The sequence below is a fragment of the Ostrinia nubilalis genome, chromosome 16 (genome assembly GCF_963855985.1).
Source record: "Ostrinia nubilalis chromosome 16, ilOstNubi1.1, whole genome shotgun sequence".
In the NCBI taxonomy this organism is placed as follows: Eukaryota; Metazoa; Arthropoda; class Insecta; order Lepidoptera; family Crambidae; genus Ostrinia; species Ostrinia nubilalis.
This window is the reverse complement of record NC_087103.1, coordinates 1,184,271-1,200,382: the sequence shown is the minus strand read 5'-3', so window position 1 is coordinate 1,200,382 and position 16,112 is coordinate 1,184,271. Positions and strand designations below refer to the sequence as shown.

Sequence of the window (16,112 nt, the reverse complement as noted above, 5' to 3'; positions counted from 1 at the left end):
TTTACGTATTATATATTTTTTGCAATCATGTCGAATAACCATCACTTTTATAATAATTTTCGTGGGAATCACCATACATTCCAAACCATGAGGCCGCCGGGTGTGGTGCCCCCGCCGCCGCCGCCCCCTCGATTATTTTTTATGCCGCCTCCTTCTCCGTCTGCACCCACATTAGAAATGTTAGATAATGAGTGCGCCAGAGAGATGGAAAGAAAATTACCAAAAGTTCCAATAAAAAGAAAAACAAACACAGTCTCAATATCTGAAGTCCGTAATAAACTTCGAGACTTGATTTTGACTTTGAACGACTTGAGAGATAGAGAAAATCTTCTAACTGACAAGATAGACTCCTGTTCAGATAAGGAATGGAGGTCAGAACTTGAAGAGGTGAAGTTGAAGAAGGCATTTGTTAGAGAATCACTTTCAGAAATTAAAACTACCTACACGAGTAATCTAGGGAAGGCTATAGCAAAGAGAACTGCTAAAAGACAGCGCTTGAAGAGACGTAACATAGAACTAAAGAGGGCCAAAGAAGAGAGAATCAAAGAGTTAGAAGAGAGATCGAGGAAGATTGATGAGAACTTGCAGAAGATTAAGGATGCTGTCATCAAGGCTAAAGAGGTATGTAATTAATTGATTTCATTGTGCAAAATAAAATAATCAATTTAACTTTTTAATGCCATTATTATTACTATGTAAAATTTGGTCTCAAATAGTAATTAAATGATGAATTTTCGTCCACATAATCATCATTTTAATTAAAATAATATTTTAGGAAGAAGAAGCAAAACTTCAAGCAGATGTTATCCTGAAAGAGGTGTTACGGAAGAAACATAATGCCAAGAAGTTTATTACAAAACTGGATGCATTAAAAAAATTGCGCAAAGCAAGAATGAACACAGCCAAAGGACGAGGGGAAAATGTTTCAGAAAAAGAAGCAGAAGAATTTGATGGCAAAATTGGTAAGTAATTACTTGTTTATTTGAAGATTCTTAATGTGTTGCATGTGGGAAGATTTTGGTATGATCAAGTCTACACTGTGAACAGTTTGTACACCTAGTAGTTTGACTTGGATTTATTTAATGTTTTTAAAACCTTTCAGATAAACTAAAGTTGCTTTGGGGCCAAAAACTAATCGGTTATGAGAAGGAAGAACAAGATCTCCGTGATAAACTGAAGCAAGATAGTGATGAGCAAAAAGCCGCCAAAGCTAACGAAATGGAGAAACAAATGACTTTTAATTTGAGAAAGTGGAAAAGAGCTCTCTTTGGGGACTCCACTGCAAACCCACAAGTGAACTTCAATGGGCATGCGGAGAGATTTGTTGCCGTCAGGTAAAATAGCTATTCTAGCTATTCTTGTTATAAAATATTTAAGGTAAAAGAAATGCACCATAAACTGCACTGTAATTATTTTCATGGCATGATATAGTTGCAAAAGTTGCGATATATTGCGCGTTTCTACTCGTACCTGTGGGATGAAACACTGAGTGTTATTTCATCTGCTATGTAACAATTTGCTTTTTTTATGACATTTATATTAAAATTGAAATTAAATCTGAATCAATTTCATATTTACCTTGTATCCTTACCCTTCCAGATGTCAATGGGATCAATTCCTGGATAGTGCTGGGACCCCTCTTCCTGTTGGCTGGGTGGTGCCAGCGAAGCCAGCGGACTCATAGATTCCCTATTTACTACTGGCCATCAAGCACCCTTTAAATTACAATCAAATTGTTTACTGGTATGCGCGAAGTAAAACGAGCGCCTGCGCTATGGTCTGACGATTTTATAAGGAGGCTTATTGTATGCGGTGAGGTCTTTCTTATATTTTCCTGCTAGTTTCAATGGTTGATTTGACCCATGCTCAGGACAATCAGGACAAAGTCCAAAAGATAAATTATTAAGGTGTCCTTTATTTTACATTTGGTTCTCTATACTCGTTAAAATATTGATTGAATGGTGATATCCTCTATTGATTGTAAAGTATTATTTTTATGGTAAAATTGAGTTGCAATTTTATGTAACTGCGGCCTTTTTGTAATGATGTGATTAATTGAATTGCATTTATAATGCTTAATTAAACTTTTTATACAAATCGTAAACGTTTTTTCTATATTATTATAGAAATTTATCTAAGATCATCTCAAAACAAAGGTAATGTAGGATAGTGCTCATATTTTTACTTCTTGCGTAATATTGTCCAGAGGATCTGTTTATTTTGTTCGTCAAAAATTTATATTTAGGGAAGGGTTACAATGAAAGTCTATCTTAAGTCGGCATATTCAAGTCTTTTATTCGTCGCGTCCAATTTCTGGATTATCAGTATGAAATTACACGTAAAAACCACACCCGCTCACATCTTACAACTATAATTTGCGGTTTACAACTAGTTTTCGGAGAATTTACCTATGGTTTCGTTACAACTAGCTTTGTCGTAGAATCACCTATGTGTAATACAAAGATTATATTATTCTAACACAAAATTTCGCGCGTTTCAGCTCGGAATGAACTTCTCAAAATGACAACCGAGGCGAAAAATGTCCACTTCTCGAAATGACAACTTAAAATGTCAACTTCGCTAGTTGTCATTCCGAGCTGAAACGATTTCGCGGGAGCGAGATAGCTTGCTTGAACTTTAAAGTTAGGCTAAAACAAATTAAAACTCAAGTTTATACATTCTGTAGAATCCGAAAGTAATGGTTCCATTGAATAAATCAGATTTCCATTTCCACTTTTTAAATATGTAGTTCGTATGTCGACCTTGTTCCTCTCACTCGCACTTGAATATCAAAAGTATCAAGGTATATGTCGACCTTGTTCCTCTCACTCGCACTTGAATATCAAAAGTATCAAGTAATCTCGCTCCGTACATCACACTGAGGTAATACGGCTTAAATCAAACACCACACAGTATTGCACGACGGCAAGCGCCGGTTACCACCACATTAAAATAAGCTACGTACTTCCTAACTTCATCCATACAACCCGATTGAGATAACTGCACACCTGACTGGAATGCGACTCTCCTTTATCCGCACACCTCCCCGCGTTTGCCTAGTCCGTACCAGAGCGTTGGTTTGACGTCACGGCTGACAAGTGCGCAATTAACTAGATCGGTTGTTACCGTGATCTATATGCTTCCATACAAACGTAGTTCCGTCAAAAATGACTTAACTTATAATTAAACAAAAATAAACTTTATTCCTATGAAGCGAAGAAACTACGTTTGTAGGAAGAAAAACTTATGGAGGACTTTAGATAAAAATAATGGGATTTATGAACTTGAGATTTATGAAGGTAATTTTCTAATCGACTATAGAAATGTCGATATTAGCGAATTTTATTAGTCGCTGCACTAGATCCCCATACTTGATGGGCTCAAAACTGTAGATATACTTGGGGGAAAAATCAGAAAGGCCCACTGGTTAATAATTTCGATGGATACAAGTTATTTTATACAAACAATCCAAATATAAATATGTACATATTTCTTTTTAATTTTATACAAATAAATTGACAACTTGTTTGTGACCACAAAATAATTTATTTACAAATCTAGAAGGGCCATGTCCACAAAACCTAAAACTGAATCGACCTGAAAATATTATTTGTATAAAAAAGTCAAAATAAGACAAATTACACAAATTATTCAGACCCACAAAGACAATTATGTACAAAAAAACTAAACACAGCATACAACTTTTCGCTGGGCCTATAATACATTCCACTCAAAATGGTGATTATGTTATATTTTAGAGTAAAAACAATAATATCAAAACTGTAGTGGAAGATGAGCACAAATCAACACGAGAAAATATCTTTCATGACAAATAGTTTTAGCCATGTACCTAGCTGTAAAATATGACGTAATTTTAACACATTAAATATTGGCTTTTGTAAATTCAATGTTTCGGAAGTAAGTTTCCCATTTCGATGGCTCCTACGTATACTGGCGTAAGTGAAAAAAGTAAATTTTACAGGAGAGCCATTTTAGTGGCCAGAACCATATTTTTGGGTCATATCTTCTGACCTACTAAAACGAATTTAATGAAATTTCACATTTAGCCTTAACATGTAATGCTTTTGCTACTGCTGTTATCAATTTTTATATTTTTCTTATATATTTTGAGATTTTACGCATTGCCCTTTTACGTCGGCATATTTCTATAATTTCATGTATATTGTTCAACGTAAAGAGACTTAAATGACAACGTAAATATAATATTTTAAGCGATTACTCTCTTTATTTATGCATGTAATTATTTTAATTGTTATCATGTGCTATATCAATAATAAATCAGTTAGAAAAAGTCGTTTAATGTACCGTTTTACGTTTTAACGCAAATACGCCCATATACTGTGCTCGAGATTTAGTTAGGTCTTTTAACATAATGTGTCATATTTAAAAAAAATATAAATAACTTGAAAAAATCGAATTGCCTAAGGCGGGAATTGAACCCACGATGCCTTAGGCAGTTCGATTTTTTCAAGTTATTTATAATTTTCAAATTAGTTTGAGATGCGACTCTTAACGCTAAAAATTAAATAACTATATAATGTGTCATAATTTATAAATAAAACAATTTGCTAAATATTTTCATGGCTTTATTTAAGATTTGGATGATAAAAAATATATGTTTATGTAAGCAACTACTCGTATAGATTGACGAATCGTATGATTGGGCTTTATACGTGGCGTAGTTTTGCACATACGCCTATTTGCCTAAAATTTTATTTTGTATCTAATGGAAAAAAAATTTTTTTTTTCTTACTGATGTTATAGATTAGAGCAAAGTGAAATCATTGCTTAAATAATTGGAAAAAGGCGTAAGCGGCAGTTTCGCCCTTATACGTAGGAGCCATCGATTTATTACACACTCATACACACAAAATTTGCCAATTTTTATTTATTAGCTAATTACGTTTACGTCAAATCCTTTAGTCAAGTTTTCCACACTGCTTTTTTCACATTTATCCCTCATGCACGTTTCAAAACGTACACATTTTTATTACATTAAAACAATTCTAGCGTGGTCTATGGACATTGGTTTATAAAAAGTTGTGCTCGGGTTCAACTAGTAAAGGCTTTATATCAGTTTCAAGTGCAAACCGCACCGATTCATAAGACATGGGCGTGGCTTACTTAAGTCACGCCCATTTACACAATTGGTAACTCAACTACAAATCTAACTAGATGAGACTGGTTTATAAAATTGGTACCAAAAACTGGTTTTCTGCTTGAGTTTTCTTCAATAATCGTTGTGATTTAAATGTAGTGTTACAGATGTTATGTATCATGTTTCTAGTCACGAAATGTGATGTTAGTTTCAGAAAACTATAACGATGACTAACAGTAGTAAAATAACATTTGTGTTTGACATTGAGGCACATGCGATTCGTAGTTACTTCATTACACATATTGACATGTCTATACATTGCGAAAGTTGCTCAGAGTTGGGATTAGATAGATAGATATTTATTTGCTTTGTTTAAAGCTGACAGCTGGGATTGGGCGTGGTCTTTTTCCTTTATTCTGTTTAGTTTTAATGTTTTAATCTAGAATAATTAGCCCAGCTTAGTTCTTTAGCCACAGCTGGGGTTGCGACTTTTCGATTTTGTGTAGTATTTATAGCCCACCAGTTGCCCACAGTTGGGTTTGGGCGTTATTTTTTATATCTTAACAAACATTTAAACTAGGAATCACTAAACCAGAGACCGGCAGCTGGGATAGATTGTGATCTTAATTTATGTACAAATTTTTATACAGGGTGTTAGGTAAATGGGTATTTGAGCCGACACTAGCCCATGTTAACATGGTCATATAAAAGGTATGGTGAAGTCAGAAATTTTATATCATCTTTTTTTTTTATGTTTCATACAAAATAAATTTTATAAAATCCGATTTGTATGAAAATTAAAATAATTAAAATGAAGACATCAATTTTCTGACTTCACCATACCATTAATATGCCCATGTTAACATGGGCTGGTGTCGGCTCATATACCCACTTACCTAACACCCTGTATAGTATAAAGTTTTTAACTAGGTATCAACCTCCATACTCCATCCCACAGCCGGGATGGGGCGTGGTCTAGTTGCCCACGCCCACACGCCAGCGGTGGGCTCACTGCCATAGCCCAGCATAGTTGCCGACGAGTGTCGCGGGTAGCGGGCCGCCGGCTGTGAAGATTCGCGTCCCAGAGTGGTCGTAGCAGTGTGTGTAGATGGCTGGCACGTACTTTACTTGGTTGTAACCGTCCTCTTCTTGGTCCGGAAACTGGAGAAACACACGTGACACGTTATTAACAGGTTACAGAAAAATACGCGGTTTACGTAATTCTATCTGTCACCGTCGCTCATGCCACAAAATAATAATAAGTACTACCACAGAATAATAAATAAGTACTACGTACAGAAGTTTTACTTCGCGAAGGTATTTAAAAAAATGTATGCTCAATGTCATTAACAATATGGTGTAATTTAGCCTGTCTCAAGAGTCAAGCACCATTTTGTTGACAAACGTCAGTGATCGGCACTGCGCCGAAGCTATAGGGCTGACTTCGGTAAAATGATGTCACGTGAGGTGCCAAACTGCGGAAAATACATGATTTAGCATGAATTATCATGAATAATATTAACTAGGTACTTATTTACCTCTCAGTGTCTTGAGGCAACTTAAAAAGTACATTCTAGTGAATTCGAGAGTGAATAGGCACTTACAGGGCAGATATGTACCATCCTAGACTGCATCCCACTTAACATCAGGTGCGATTGTGGTCAAATACACAGTAGATAAATCAAACAGTACGGAAGCTTCATACAAACGCTCGAAATCAGACTCACGCACACAGACGCACGCTTTACACGAGCTCTAAGCGAACCTCGCAGTCCATCCGTCGCGAGTGTCGCGATGTCGCGCGCGTTGTGTTTTTTAATAATAATTTTATTGCTTGCGCTGTCCGCTGTATTTTTAAAAACATGCCACGAGTGTATTGCGTAGTATACGGCTGCTTGAACTCAGATCTTCAAAACCAGAATTTTCATTTTTTAAACTTCGTAATAATTCTGAATTGTAAAAATGATTAAATATTACTTTTTAAATAAAGTGCTTACATCTGATTTTGTAATAGTTCTTTTTAAATTACGTAATTACGCTTTTTAACAATTTATGTGTTCTATTTGATAAAGTAATTTGGCGGAGTTTTGGGCTGACACTGTGTAGGTTTGTTGTCGACACGAAAAGAAGAAGAAGAAGTAATTAATTTGCTCCGCGCGCTTTTGTACTAAGTGATGAACTGTATTTAAAATGAGGCAATAGGTACTATGTGAAAGTAAGTATCCGGTATTTTATTTATGAGAATAGATCTTCTACCGGCCTCTAATAGTACCTACTTAATCAATTTATTCGATTATGTATAATTAACGTTTTAATAAATAAGTAAGTAAGAACCTTATTAATTTTATAAAGATTAAGAGTGCCAACCCTAACACTCAGTTGAAGTGTAGGTATTTAACTCGCCGAAAGGGCTCAGTTTCCGTACTGCTTTAGCTCATATATATACTGTGTCAAATACCTGCCTTGTTATGCATAAAAAAAATAAAAAAAACTGTGTTTTTATTATTATTATTGCATTTAAATACTGCACAGTAGTACACCATTTTCTTTATTTTCTTCCATCATACACAAGAATACGCGTGCGTGAGTCAATGTTCGCTCGTATGTGAGGCCTTGTCGAATCCTGTAGGTGGGCCATCGTGCGTGTTTTGTTTTCGATGTAAACTCGCGGAGATGAACAGGCCTGCTCATGCTGGCATCTCGCTATGCGTGAGAGGGATGGCAACATTCGAAACTTCCGATACAGTTTTTCGGAGTAACCCCGCTGACTTCTGACGCGCGTAAACATTGTAAGATGCAGGCCAAGAGCTTTGTATAATTTACAAAATAAAAAGACTTATGCTGAGTTGCACCACCTCAGCAATCGCAGCTGATTTTGATATGTTTTATGTATTTGATCAAAGTATAATATTCAGTGAATCCCTGAACTCGGCGCATGAACTTTTATCAAAATCAGAATCATTTTTATCTAGGAGCGCATTTTTATCTGGGAGAACTTAAAAACGTACAAATATTTAGAAAAATGGAAGCAACTCACTACATAGCCTCTGGAAGCCCTTAGTGTGACCGTCTTGGACGAATGGATATTGCTTTCTAGGTATTTGCCTGCCCGCAGGTCGTAGAACATTAGCAGACCTGAAAATAAATATGAAATCATTATAATAGATGTGTACGTTAGCGCTTGTCAGTTTGCGTTAGTATGTGACTGTTTACAGTATCATGTGTTAAAAAAACTATAATGGAACGTGTCTTGATGTCCACCTGGACAACGAAGGCTTGAGCCTACACTCTGTACGCTGGCCAGACGAGTTAGGACGGCCTGGATCGTCTTTTCATAAAATTCATTTATTTTTGCAAATAGGCTTTAAAAAGCGCTTTTACACGTCCCAATATTAACCCTACCACTGCTTCGGGACAATAAATGGGCCAGTGCTGAGAAGAAGCAGCGCAAGAAACTCAGTCACTATTAATCATCATCATTAAATAATATAAGCGACCCATTCCCTATACTCTGCTAAATATTCAGCTTTTTACAAGCATAATAAATTGCAAAAAAAATATTACTTCAGTAGCGTGTAGGCCACATAGTGTAGCGTATAGAGCACATGTTGTAGCGTGACGTGATCTGTAGCGTGTAGAGCACAATACATGTAGTCGCGTGTAGCGTGTAGAGCACATGTAGTCGCGTGTAGCGTGTACGTACCCAGCCCCGTGCCGATGGTGAGCGGATGCCGCAGCCGTTGTAGCGCGACGTGATCTGTAGCGTGTAGAGCACACGTAGTCGCGTGTAGCGTGTACGTACCCAGCCCCGTGCCGATGGTGAGCGGATGCCGCAGCCGTTGTAGCGTGACGTGATCTGTAGCGTGTAGAGCACACGACGTCGCGTGTAGCGTGTACGTACCCAGCCCCGTGCCGATGGTGAGCATGTTGCCGCGGAAGCTGGCGGAGCGGATGCCGCAGCCGTTGTAGCGCGACGTGATCTTCTTCACGGACTGTAGCGTGCGGCAATCTAGTAGTAGCGTGTAGGATTTACAACCGATCGCGTATACGCCGCTTTCCTGTGTATAAATAGACAATATTTATCCTAAATGATGACATTCATCGAAATTATAACTAAATATTTCGTGAGCCATAGTGTAATCGAATGGCAAATGTACTTCTTACGGACACCTCCAGAGAAGGATTGTACCATCGTAAAGGGAGCATGGCAGCATTTTCTTTTTCGAGCTCGTGATTGGTCAAAGCACTTAAATGAATCAACCACAGGCCGGAATCTAAGTTTGAACTACATCGAGTTTTGAGTGTCATCCAAAGGGTATGGAAATCTAATACCACAGTGTCAGTGTCAGCGGTCGGGCTGTCTTTCGAAACTTTAGGCTTACTCCTTTAATAGTTGAACACTGTTTTGTGACAGAAAATGACATTTCCATACTAAACGTCACTTTAAAACACTGTTCAACGTGCGTGTAACTTTTATAAGTAAGGGGGATAATGTAGCCCAGTGGTTCTTAACCTTTAAATCACGAGGGACCGTTTTACTAAATTTCTGTCTGTCAGGGACCACTTTTTTTTTTTTCAAAATCCTATGAAAGGGGAGGTCGATTTCTCGCCCACTGTGCGCCGTTTGCATTGTGTTGACTCGACTCATCACGTCACGTCACTTGTTTATTACGATGTCTTCGTGGACCACTTGGAATGCCTCCAGGGACCACCAGTGGTCCGCGGACCATCGGTTAAGAACCACTGATGTAGCCCGTTGACGTACCTGCGTGGCGAGGCAGACGAGGTCCTGGCAGGAGGGCAGCTTGCGCGACAGCTTCTGGCGGAAGCTCTCGGCGCTGAACACGTGGATGTAGCCGTTCAGTGTCAGCGCCGCGATCTCGCGCCAGCGGCTGTTGAACGTCAGCGCGCGCACCTTCTGGCCTGCAGCGGATACATGTAGATAGATTAAAATAACTGTGCCTACTGGATAGATGTGGTTGCACGAATCATAGAGAATAGGCACCGATTTCAAGACTACAAAAACACTTTCCTTGTCTGTCAATGAATTGGGTTTTAGCTCTGTTATCTCACCAGAGCTACATTCCTTGACGGCGATCGATACTAAGCCAAGTGAGTCACGTGACCTGCAGTGCACAGGCGCCCACTGGCATCGCTTGTCTTCTTTTTTTGTCTGTTAATGAATTGGGTTTTAGCTCTGTTATCTCACTGGAGCGGCACCACATTAGCTAAAGACCTGGTGGGAGTCACGTGACCTTCATTTCACAGGCGCCCACTAGCAACGCTTGTCTTCTTTTTTTGCCTGTTAATGAATTGGGTTTTAGCTGTTATTTTACCGGAGCGGCACTCCTTGATAGCGAGCGGGGCCACATAATCGTGTTGCGGCGCGGATCGCGGCCCGACATCGGGCGCGCGCCACAACGCCAGCTTGGAGTCGCGCGACCCCGTCACCAGGAACTCGTCGTCCAGCCAGCACATATCCAGGATCTGGATGGAATTATCAGACAATAAAGATACAGAACTTGATTGCATTAACTTAAACATGGTGGTGGCCTTGTTAGTTGTATTGATGCCATTTTGCAACAAATATATCTGATTTGCTCTTCAAGGAGTGAAGTTAATAAATAAAAGAACGCCGGAACCGCATAACAATTTCGAAATTAACGCCCGTATTCACAAACATTACTATGAGGTCTTACAGTGCGCGTGGACGCACAGGGTGACACACAAACCAATCACAGAACTCTATTCAACGCTGTGCGTTCGATTTGCTGCTTCACTTTAGCAAGCATCGTTTGTGAATACGGGCGTAAGACTCACATTTTATAACTTGTGTATGGGGGCTAGTCATTTAATCTCCAAGAAGGAAGATGAAAGTAAAAATTTACCAGAGGGAAAAGGCTCATGTTCCCTCCCTAATAGAACAATAGCTTTCGGTATAGGAAAACTGAGTTTGTTTCATAAATATTGCAACAGTTTACTTGGTCAATTTATAGACAGGATTAATTCCTGATGTGGACAAAATAAAAATAAAATTCAGAGATGTGTCTTACCCAGTCTTTATGCGCTTCCCCCACACACACGGGGTCGAGAGTGGGCAGGCTGTATATGGCTAGTTCACACGAGTTTCTCGCTCCGGTGGCTAATAATGTTCTGAAACAAAATACAAAAAATACATTTTAGTCTAATATTTGTAGGAGAGCAAGGTTCGTAAGAATGGTAGCTTTGTCAAAAGTGATGAGGGGAAGGGGAGGGGAGTAAGCCTCCTCCACCCTGGAAATGGTACTTCCCTCGAAAACGGCCGTATATTACGCACTTAACGGCTATATTTCACCGGGACACCATGGCGGCGCAACCAGTCGCCGCTACCAACAAAATGTATAGAGCTTTGAGCAACCAAACGGACACCAGGTGAGTAACTCTCTATAGAGCTGTATACATTTTGTTGGTAGCCGGCGACTGGTTGCGCCGCCATGGTGTCCCGGTGAAATATAGCCCTAAGTGTCTAAGCACACCCAGCCCACCCTGTCCAAAAAAAACTGACTTGCCTAAGTCAGCCCCCTGACTGAAGAGTTAGGTAAAACCACAGTAGAGCACTATGTACCTGGAAGGGTTGATCTGCAGCGCGTGGATTCCAGTCTGGTGGTCGGGCCCGGCCCACGGCGCGCGCGGCCGCAGCGTTGGGATGGCGTCCAGCGACCGCGTTCGTACGTCGTATACCATTAGCTGTTGGTTACAAGTAAATAAATAAGTCGTTTTCTAAGGCCCGGTTTTTTGATTCGTAGTTAAAATAACCAATGGTCAAATTTGACAGATGTCAAATGACAAGTGGTTAAATATCAGAAAAAAATGTTTTTCGAACAATGGTTATAGTTCCAAAATACTGGACTGTCCTGTCGATGACATTGACAGTGGGGCGCCACCGTCAATACCGGATCGCTGGTTCAGATTTTTGCCATGTTGGAAACCATATAGTTGAACGATGGTAGCGCCCCCCTGTCATTGAGTTTGGTGGGACAGTTCAGCGTGGGTCATCTATAGCTTGACTTTTAGTACATTTTTTAACTATTAGTTAACATTTTGTTAATATTTAACCATTAGTAGCAAAATTTAACAATTTGTAATTTTAACTATGAATCATAAAACTGGGCCTAAGCCATATGAAAATATTTGAGGCAAACAAATTTTTCTTAAACACTCGAACAGGGAAAAGTTGCGTGTTGCGAGAGCGAGATGTTCTCGCTTTTACGGATCGAAATAGGGGCGGCAGTGATCGCACCACAGATAATAATCAAATAGCGATAACGATATTGTTATGCGCGTGATGATGAGTAACGTTTCCGCGATACAATATCTTTGGATATACATATTACAAAGCACAATATTGTCTATTCTCAATCTAAGGGGAATCAGGCACTGCATCCATCCTGGACAACTGGTTTAGAGCAGTCAATGTGGATCAGAAAAGTCAAAAAAGTAAATTTTATTTTACCTTATTACACTTGGTGCCGAACACGACCTGCCTGTCTGAGAGCCACTGCGAGCAGAACACTTTGTTCATGTTGCCGAGGTTGACGGGCGTCTCGCGGAACATGTCGTGCGTGAGCATGTGTCGCGTCGCGTACGACGGGTCCACCGAGCGAGGCTGCAACGATACAACACGTGCTACATTGTGATTGGGTATTTGAGAGCGTTAACTAATACATGTAGTGTGTCAGCATGTGTTGCGTCACGAACGACGGGTCCACCGACCGCGGCTGCAACGATACAACACGTGCTACATAAGCTACATTGCAGTGGGGTCGTAAACTAATACAATATTGTGTGGCAGAATGCGTCGCGTCGCTACGACGGGTCCACCGAGCGCGGCTGCAACGATACATCACGTGCTACATTACGATTGGGTATTTGAGAGCGTTAACTAATACATGTCGTGCGTGAGCATGTGTCGCGTCGCGTACGACGGGTCCACCGAGCGAGGCTGCAACGATACAACACGTGCTACATAAGCTACATTGCAGTGGGGTCGTAAACTAATACAATATTGTGAGGCAGAATGTATCACGTCGCGTACGACGGGTCCACCGACCGCGGCTGCAACGATACAACACGTGCTACATAAGCTTCATTGCAGTGGGGTCGTAAACTAATACAATATTGTGTGGCAGAATGCGTCGCGTCGCTACGACGGGTCCACCGAGCGCGGCTGCAACGATACAGCACGTGCTACATTGCGATTGGGTATTAGAGCGCGCGCGGCTGCTACGATACAATATGTGCAACATTTGACTGAGTATTTGAGAACGTAAACTAATGTACGTCTGTAACGATACAAGACGTTACAAAATTGTGATTCTCATATTATGCTTTAGTAATTTGGGTAGAGCAATGGAGAGTACGTGATTTCAATCAAATGACGCATTAAAATTCGCGTGTCAAGCAGGGGACATCAATTTTCCACTAATAAAAAACAAACACTATAGGTACAAACTCAGAATTATTGATTGTCGATGAATAGTTTAATGATTCATGATATAATAGCATAATTAATGTAACCTTGCTTTGTTTTGGGCATAATTGTTGGTGTCAAATTGAGGGCATCGGGTGAGTGCAGCAGATAAGATTAGCAACAATGTAGCGAAGCTGCGTCCTTGCAATGCGCGAAAGGTAAATACTGGAGCTATTTATAGCTTGTTTTGGGCTGCTCATCTATGAGTTTTCTGCATCTTATAGGGTTCATAACTTCTTTTATTTCAAAGCAAAATCTATTTTAATTCATAAATTTTTGTTTAGTTTCTTATTTATTATTGTTTTTAATTTAATACTTAAAAGAAGCTTCCAAAACAGTTGTTTCTGAATGTAATCCATTCTTGTAAATGTACTAAAATAATTTATTTTGGAAAGATCTCAGAAACCAATTCATATTTTATACTACTTTTAACAAAATTTCCTGATGAAATAGATGGTATCAGTTTAGTCACTTTAAGTTTATTTATTTACAAACAAATAGCTATTTATAAATAACATTAATTCACATAATGACTAATAATTATCAGTATAATTTTATTTGTTTATTTGTAGCATCTATAACTTATCACTACTTATCAGTCATCTATGGACGAGGCAGGAACCTCTTTTACTAATTCTTTATTGACTTTGTGCTGTGACATGATGGAATTAACATTTTAATGTTTGGTTTAATTTCTTATCTCATAGAAATAAATAAGATACTAAGATAAAGTTTTACAATTTGATCTTAGAGAAGATTTAAAATGTTAGTATGTTGTGTCCCACATAGAATACTTCTTTTTATTTAAAATTTTACTTAAAATGTATATTAATGCATGTTCAAGTTTTTTTTTTGTAATGTACCTGGTATGAATCGATTGCTTGAAGTAAATAGTAACATACAAAAAGGATTTTCCTTCAGAAATTCAGGTCAATGACATGAAAAATCATTTAGTTAATCTCAGACTAGGAGGTAAGTCTAAAATGATCTAAAAACATGAGACTTCACTCAGAAAAATCTTCAAATGATAAGATACAAACAAGTTTGCAATTAAACAACTTAAAACTAAATAAATGAAATTAGTTATGTTTAGAAAGAAGATATGTTTAAATTATAATTCTAGATAGTTTTAATTACCTCTGGAGCCAATATTTCCCTAGAGCGGACATAATCCACAAAATTATATGAGGTGCAGAGAGTTCGGTGTTGTTGTGCCGGTGTTTCCTCTTCGCTGTCGCTGTCCGAGTAACACACAAAGTCCTCCGGCTTATCTGGCTTTCTTTGTTGTTCTAATCTGCAAGGAAATTACAATTTCGTTATATCACTGATGGAATAAATAGATAAACTTACAGGTTCTGATATTTAAAACAAATTATAACAACAACAACTCACTTAAATGTTAGAATTACAGTTGAATTTATTAGTGATTATTAAAATACCATACTGAATACTTTTGTGAGTAGAAATAAAATTGCTATTCAATGGTGTTTTGATATTTTATTAGCAGGCTGGCACATGTTTTTCATATTAAAAAACCTTGTTTCATTACATAAAAACCACTTTCTACTCACACATTGATTCGCGAATGTGTTAAAAGTGATGATTTACACATGTACGAAATTTTGTATGGAAATGAGGACACAACTCACTGGATTTTCACAGCAAAAATAAATGCATACACCACGCGCAGTTTCATGGTCATATGCTGAGTAGGGAATAACAACACGGTTTTAATTGGATGAAGTAGTTTAAAACTTACCTTAATGCCCTGGCTTTGGCTCGCCTTTCTTTTATTCTACTTGGTATGTAACAGGATGGGTATCTGCCCTCAATGGCACGCCTCACGGTCTGCGCCATTTTAAAGGCAGGAATTAGGTCTAGGAACGAGAATAATCACCCAGCAACACACGGTCAACTAGTCACTTTCGTTTTGTTCTGTTGTATGTAGATCCATACAGCGTCGACATTTTTCATTACAATGAGTGAGTCCGAACTATAGCACGCTTCCTGCGTCCGCCTCATTAACTATTTGCACTTGCGATACACTTGTTAACATGAAAACTTGGTCATTGAAGATTTATTTACGCTAAATCCCAATAATAATCTTGAATTTTAGCATGAAAATACTACGCTGACGGAGTGACTGACGGAAAGCTGGCTGTCAGACATACTCTCTAATCTGTGTGGCTGTCAGTCAATGATGCGATGTTGCCATATAAAAAAAACATGTAACACACTAGTAACATAATAAATCGATTCGTATTCAATTGAAACCGGTAATGATTATCGATTCCAATAAACTTTTGTAAGAGGTTTTTAATTCATTGTTACATATAGTTTTAAAATAAATACCTAATTCCTTACTTTTTACAATAAAAACACGATGTAAGTAGTTAATCAAAACACTCGTTTCTGTTTTATGTTGCTTTAATAATAAATTGGTTGCTTTTCAAATATTTTAGAACCAAACTAAATAGTAAAACG

The 16,112-nt window shown here is 38.4% G+C and overlaps 2 protein-coding genes across 2 annotated transcripts; one reads left to right on the top strand and one right to left on the bottom strand.

The window, feature by feature from the left end:
* The first annotated feature begins 27 nt into the window (after window positions 1-27).
* LOC135079197 (programmed cell death protein 7-like) lies at window positions 28-1,869 on the top strand. Its single transcript, XM_063973785.1, has 4 exons — window positions 28-621; window positions 776-962; window positions 1,103-1,334; window positions 1,600-1,869. Exons 1-4 carry the CDS (start codon window positions 28-30, stop codon window positions 1,682-1,684), a joined length of 1,098 nt encoding a protein of 365 aa, XP_063829855.1. The 3' UTR covers window positions 1,685-1,869.
* A 3,004-nt stretch (window positions 1,870-4,873) lies between these two features.
* Window positions 4,874-15,783, bottom strand: LOC135079227 (DDB1- and CUL4-associated factor 12 homolog). Its single transcript, XM_063973818.1, has 10 exons — window positions 15,388-15,783; window positions 14,766-14,922; window positions 12,612-12,764; window positions 11,724-11,845; window positions 11,173-11,272; window positions 10,456-10,606; window positions 9,885-10,042; window positions 9,021-9,177; window positions 8,157-8,254; window positions 4,874-6,280 (listed from the first exon to the last, which is right to left on the bottom strand). The coding sequence occupies exons 1-10, from the start codon at window positions 15,483-15,485 to the stop codon at window positions 6,128-6,130; spliced, it is 1,347 nt and encodes a 448-aa protein (XP_063829888.1). The 5' UTR covers window positions 15,486-15,783; the 3' UTR covers window positions 4,874-6,127.
* Window positions 15,784-16,112: the final 329 nt, after the last annotated feature.

What these genes read in the sequence shown, in the direction of transcription:
- LOC135079197 (XM_063973785.1), top strand. Translation starts at nt 28, where the DNA reads ATGTCGAATAACCATCACTTTTATAATAATTTTCGTGGGAATCACCAT. An exon ending in CTGTCATCAAGGCTAAAGAG is followed by an intron (nt 622 to 775) that starts GTATGTAATTAA and finishes ATAATATTTTAG; the next exon opens with GAAGAAGAAGCAAAACTTCA. An exon ending in AGAATTTGATGGCAAAATTG is followed by an intron (nt 963 to 1,102) that starts GTAAGTAATTAC and finishes AAAACCTTTCAG; the next exon opens with ATAAACTAAAGTTGCTTTGG.
- LOC135079227 (XM_063973818.1), bottom strand. Translation starts at nt 15,485, where the DNA reads ATGGCGCAGACCGTGAGGCGTGCCATTGAGGGCAGATACCCATCCTGT. An exon ending in TCGGCACCAAGTGTAATAAG is followed by an intron (nt 11,846 to 12,611) that starts GTAAAATAAAAT and finishes TGTAACCAACAG; the next exon opens with CTAATGGTATACGACGTACG. An exon ending in TCGTCTGCCTCGCCACGCAG is followed by an intron (nt 9,178 to 9,884) that starts GTACGTCAACGG and finishes ATTTATACACAG; the next exon opens with GAAAGCGGCGTATACGCGAT.